A 5,996-nucleotide genomic window follows, 5' to 3' on the forward strand; every position below is an offset into this window, starting at 1 on the left:
ACACACACACAACCACACACCACACACGTACTACACACACACCACACACACACACACACCACACACACAGACCACACACCACACACCACACACACTAGACACGCACACACACACCACACACCATACAAACCACATACCACACAAACCACACACCACACACACACCACACACATATATACCACACACACCATACAAACCACCACACACACACACCACACACAATGCACACACAAAACACACCACACATACCCACCATGCACACATACCACACACCTACCACACACCACACACACACATTACACACACCCACCACTCACACCACACATACCACACACACTACACACACCACACACATCACACACTACGTACCACACACCACACCCACACCACACACTACACAACATAGACACCCCACACACATCACATGGCACACAACCATACACACACACCACACACAACCACACACACCACACAGACCACACACCACGCGCACACACACTACACACACCCACCACTCACACCACACATACTACACATACCACACACATCACATACTACATACCACACACCACACCCACACCACACACTACACACCATAGACACCACACACACATACCCCACACACATCACATAGCACACAACCATACACACACACCACACAACCACACACACCACACACACAGACCACACACCACATGCAGCACACACACGACACACACACACCACACACACAGAGCATTACCCTCTGCACCCCAGGCTGGAGCCAACAACAGCTGCTGCAAATCAAAGGCTGTGGGACAGGTCAGTGTCCACCTGCTGGGGCTGGGTAGAGTGCGCACTACAGTGTCCTGGACGGAATTACTCGTGGGTGGGACAATCTTCATCCACAGGCACTGCCATCAGACATCTGGGCTGGTGAGAAACGCTGTGCCAACCTCCCAACCCCACCCTAGCAGGGAGGTCACCACTCACAAAGGACCCCCCAGAGAAAATGGAATCTTGACATCCAGGGAGGAGGGCCCCACACCCACCTTCCAGCACAGATAACTGCTCTGAGAACTGCACTCCGTCCCTGCTTCAGCCCCAGGACTGGGCCCTGCAATGATCAGATCCACCCAGCAGCCCCTCACCTGCCCCACCTGCGAGGCAAGCCACGCACACGCCTCAGGTCTCCCCTTGACCTTTCCTCCCCTTCAGGGCCACTCCAGGTGTTTATTTCAGGCCTGGCACATTTTAACCTAAGTAAGGACAGAGGACTCCATCGGGCACTATGGCCAAACCCTGGCTTTGGGGGTGGGGGACCTGGGTTTGAGTGCTGGTTCTGCCCTCTTGCCAGCTGCACGGCTTTGGGCAAGTCGCCGCGGCTCTCCTAGCCTCAGTTTCCTCTCTTGTGAAATGGGGGTAGTGAGAACGCTCACCTCGCAGAAGTGCTGGTGGAGAGAGAAAGAAGGAGTGCACGTGGGCGCCCATGGGGAAAGTGCCCTGCGCAGGGAGGAGTCTGGCCCGCCTTCCACTTCCCTTTCTCCACTCAGCCATGCACAGTGGAAAAAGCCTGCCATCAGTGCTGTGAAGCTTCCTGCTCTGCCCCCACTGCCTTCTGAAGGGCCCCGGGGGGTTTCCCCAGGAGCCAGCCAGGCTGCAGAAGGCTGGGGTCAGGGGAAGCAACGACAGCCACCCCTCCACCCACATCACCTGTCTGGCAAGAAGGGAGGACGTGGCTCCCAGGGCCCAGGCCTAGGATCCTGAACCATTCCCTTCTGCCCCGCCAGCTGCTCTCGCCCACATTCCCGATCAGCCAGCAAACCTTTCAACAGTGGTTCTCGCTGCTGACCCTTTATCCAAGTGGAAAGGTCCCTGGGACACTCTGTCCCTCCACCATGCTCCTTGTTCCTTGAGGCTATCTTTGCACACAGTCGCTCTTTCCAGGGACCCTCCCAGGACACTGGGTCCTCATCTTCCTCCAGACTCTCACAGGTCTCAGTGTCTGCAGCCACTGGCCACTTACAGCCTCCACTCTTGGTCATTTCACAGCAGTTTGGCTCCCCAAGACCAACCAGTCTGAAGGTATGGCTTGTACTGTGCTCCTCCGTGTGTCTCTCCGTGAGGCTGGGGTGCACAGTAGGCACTTCGTCAACACAGGTGGAATAAGCAGCTCTCGGGCCAAACGCAACCAGCACACTCAGCAGCCCACAGGTTAGACGTGGCAGGCTGAGGGGAGGCTGTGCTCCAGGCCACACAGAAGCTGATGGCACAGGGCAGGAAAGGGCTTTCCAATTAGGCAGAACTGGGTTCAAAAGTGGCCACTCTCTGTTGGTCAGGTGGCCGTAAGCGAGCAGGCTCAGTCCTCAGTACAATGGGAATCACACCACAGTGCCTTACTTGCCTTACTCATGGGGTGCTGAAGACTCCAGGAGAGGGGGTGCACATGCTCTTGGCAGAGGGCCTGGCAGAGGGAGGTCTGGGCAGCAGTGAAGGTTAGAGGACTGGATGAGAACACTAGGCCTCTGACATTGCCCCCCACCTCCTCAGAAAGCTGTGGCATCACCAGCAGGGGAGTGCCCCAGGGCAGGGATGTCTTTGGGTCTTGTTCTCTGAGCCTGGGACAACTCTGGGCACATGAGGAGCTCAACAGGCATTTGTGATTGAATGAAAGAGTTGGGAGGAGCTAAGAGGACCTCTTCAGCCAAGATCTGACTCCCGTCCCTCCCACCTCCCCATCTGCTGCGGAATCTGAGGCCAGGGAAGAGCCCAGGGACCAGGCGGGAACAAGCAAAGTCCACAAGACTAAACCAGTCAGGAAGAGAGGGGCTTGTTGGGGGTACAAGAGTCAGGAGAGGATGACAGACAGGGAAGTGGTAGGCATATTTGTAATTATTGGGAAAACTTGGGCTCAAATCCCTACTCCTCTTAATTGCTGTGTGACCTCAGGAAAGTTACTTAACCTCTCTGAGCCTCTGTGTCCTCATCTGTGAAACCACACTATCACTTCTACGAAGCCCACAGGTTTGTGATGTGTGATGATGAGAAAGTGCAGCTGAGGAGCCTGGCCTCTGGTGTGTGCTCTGTAAAGGACAGCAACTAATAACATGAATAAGGTGGCTGCCCAGGCTCTGCCCTGGGCAGATCAGATGGGACTGAGGCATCATTCCCCTGCAGTTCCTGGAGGACTTCCCCAATCCCTCTTTGCCAGGAAGCCTGGTTTCCATAGAAACAGATGGACTGCTGAGCTGTCCCCAGCATGGAGACTATGCCCGTGAGGGCTGGCTTAGGAAACCTGACTGGCCAGGGGAGTGGGGAAGATGAGGGAGGGAAGAGGAAGGGGCCCAGAACGTCCATCAGTGGCCAAGCCTCCCCGTGAGTCAAGAGGGAGTCACTGCTGCTGTGCACCTCAGCCAAGGAGCCACTGCCTTTCCAAACAAGAGCTTCCGTGATAGGGGCAGGCGGCACACCTGTTCCTCCACCCCTCATAAGGAAGACCGTCCCCAGGGCCACCTACCCCGGGGCTGGAGGGAGCGGGGCAAGTACTTCAAGACCATGAATCCCCTGCAATCCCCACCACAACCCTATGAGAATGGCCATATTATCACCCCCATCTTACAGATGAGAAAATGAAGGCTCAGGTGACTTATTCAAGTGTCCCTTGAGGTAAGTGGCAGAGCTGGAATTCAAGCCAAGGTAACTGTTCTTTAACTGGACATCCTGAGAGGAGCTGGTGTGCGTGTGAATGTGTGCGGTGGTGGGCGTGGGGGGTGTTTGTGGACTTGGCCCATATAAAGAACGGAGCTCTAAGCCATCTTCCCCATGGCAGCTCCCCTGGAAAGTCCCTGGCGGTTGCCAGCGTCTGGACTCCTCTCTGGGGTCCAGCCTCCCTTAGGTTAAGGCCCTGCAACTCCAGCAGGACTTCTTGGGGAGGGATGCAGGGAGACCCATTGTTCTGTTATCGCCTTGGTACAAAATAGCTGGAAATGGGGTCTGGGACAGGGCAACACAGAGTTGGGGGGCGGGGTGCTGGCAGTGAGAGCCAGAGCCTCAGGCCACCGGCCAGAGAGAAAGGGAGGCAGGAGAAAGAATCTTTGCTCCCTGGAGGGTGGGACGGAATAGAAGGTCCAGAGCTTGCGTCATCCGCTCCAGCTGCGGTCCCTCCCAGGGCTGCCATCGGCCCCGTGGGCAGGATGGGGTCTAGAGATCCCCTAGCCCAGAATCTATCGCCAGGGCCCTCAAGCAGTGAACCCACTTGTCAAGGGCTGTACTGGAGAGGCCTGGGGACTAAGGGACTTGTGTTCAGATCTTGGCTCTGCACTACTAGCCTCGTGCCTTTGGGCAAACCCCTCTTTTTGAAGGAGCCTCCCTTCCTTCCACTGTAAATGGGCAGTGGTCCCTGAGTCACAGGGCTGTCGGGGGCTAGAGAGCTAATATAGAAGTCACGGGACACAAAGGAGGCTTTATGAAATTGGCTGCACTACTGACATCCTCACAGCGGCCTCTGGGCTGCAGGTTTCATCGGAGGCCCACAGCTAAGGAGGAAGCCGAGGCAAGGCTACCGGGTGGCTGGGCCTCGGCAGGCTCCAGCTGGCTTGCTATCAGGCCATCCCTCGAGAGCATCATTATTCCAAAGGCCAGGGCTGCCTTAGTCAGTCTTGTCTCTCAAGCAGATCCTGAGCCAGTGGAGGGCGGAGTTGCAGCATGTCTCCCTCATCACCTCAGCATCACCACTGGGCTCAGTGTCCAGGCTGCTGCAAAGAGTGAGGACAGAGCTGAACTGGCCCGGAGAGGCGGGCGCAGGATGCGAGTCCCGTGGCAGTGGCAACCCCCGTCTCCATGACACGGCTCTGCAGTTGAGAAAGGTTCCACGCCCCATTTCCAAGAACCTCCAGGAACATGTGCCCTGGGATCTGGTAGTGGAGGGTTTGTCCTGGAGCTGGAAGGTGGCAGTGTGTCCTGGGTCACTGGGCCCGGAGGACAGCTGAGGTCACAGGCAGATTCTGCCATCACTGGTAAGCCAGACCCTGTCTTTGGGGCTCAGTTTCTTTGTCTAAGAAAATGAGAATGTGGTCTCTAGGGTCCCTCCCAGCCCTGCCTCACAGCAGCCACACTCCAGGTCCCTGCTGGGCCCCAGCTCAAGCTGCCCCACCCCCAAGTCCTGCCACCCCTCAGCCTGGACCGGCACACAGGTCCTATCTTCCTACTCTTTCTGTTTGAAGGGGCCCAATTTCCAGAAAGGCAGAGGAAAGCCCAACCTTTCATCAGAAACATTTCCAAAGCTTTAGGGACAAATATGAACATTCCCTACTGTGCCAAAGAGGGCGAGAGGTCAGGGCAGAGCAGGTGGCAAGAAGGAGGCATCCCTGGGGTCCTCCCCTGGGGGGTCTGAAGCTGCTGCTGTGGGCAAGGGGATCAGGTCCTCTGATGGCCTCCATCACTGCTCAGAAATCACTGGGAGGTTCTTCCTGTCTCAACGGTCATTCACATGGGCAGAACATGAAGAATTCCTGTCCTTTTCACTCAGAGAATAGGCCCGCCTGTCCCTTGGCCCAGTGACCATGTCAGGGCCCTTAAGGGCAGCTAGTGTCGTCATCAGGACAGCCTGACTTCCGGATCCTATGGGGCTAGGGGTCTGGTGAGAATGCAGCAGGCACCTACCTCTCCTCCCGGCCCCAACTCTCCCCATGCTCCTCCCCCACCCCGTGGCTGTTCAGGAACTTAGAGGGGAGAAGAGGGTGGGAGAGGAAAGGAGAGGAGCTTCCTCGAAGGGATCCTCCACCAGGTTGAGCCCATTTCTTCAAAAGCAAGTGGTGATCTGTCTTCTCTGTGGGTTGGGGGAGGCAGGTGGAAGGGTCCCTGCCCTTTTCCCAGGATAAGATGGGCCACAACCACAGTCCAGGACTGAGTGTCTCCCCAATCCTGGGGTGCTGGCTTAGTGGTTAAAGGACTAGCTCATGACTTAAAAGGCTTGTGCTTCATCCTGGCTCTACCACTTATGAGCTGTATGCCCTTGG

General features: G+C 56.5%; 1 protein-coding gene across 1 annotated transcript in view; it reads right to left on the reverse strand.

The window, feature by feature from the left end:
• Positions 1–5,472, reverse strand: part of TP53I11 (tumor protein p53 inducible protein 11) — a 13,784-nt gene extending 8,312 nt beyond the window's left edge. Inside the window, exon 1 of the mRNA XM_011963278.1 lies at positions 5,291–5,472. Within this exon, the coding sequence (XP_011818668.1) occupies positions 5,291–5,343 (53 nt within the window). The 5' untranslated portion in view covers positions 5,344–5,472. The remainder of the gene's footprint in view (positions 1–5,290) is intronic.
• Positions 5,473–5,996: the final 524 nt, after the last annotated feature.

This window comes from Colobus angolensis, unplaced genomic scaffold (genome assembly GCF_000951035.1).
Source record: "Colobus angolensis palliatus isolate OR3802 unplaced genomic scaffold, Cang.pa_1.0 Scaffold61, whole genome shotgun sequence".
NCBI classification, from domain to species: domain Eukaryota; kingdom Metazoa; phylum Chordata; class Mammalia; order Primates; family Cercopithecidae; genus Colobus; species Colobus angolensis.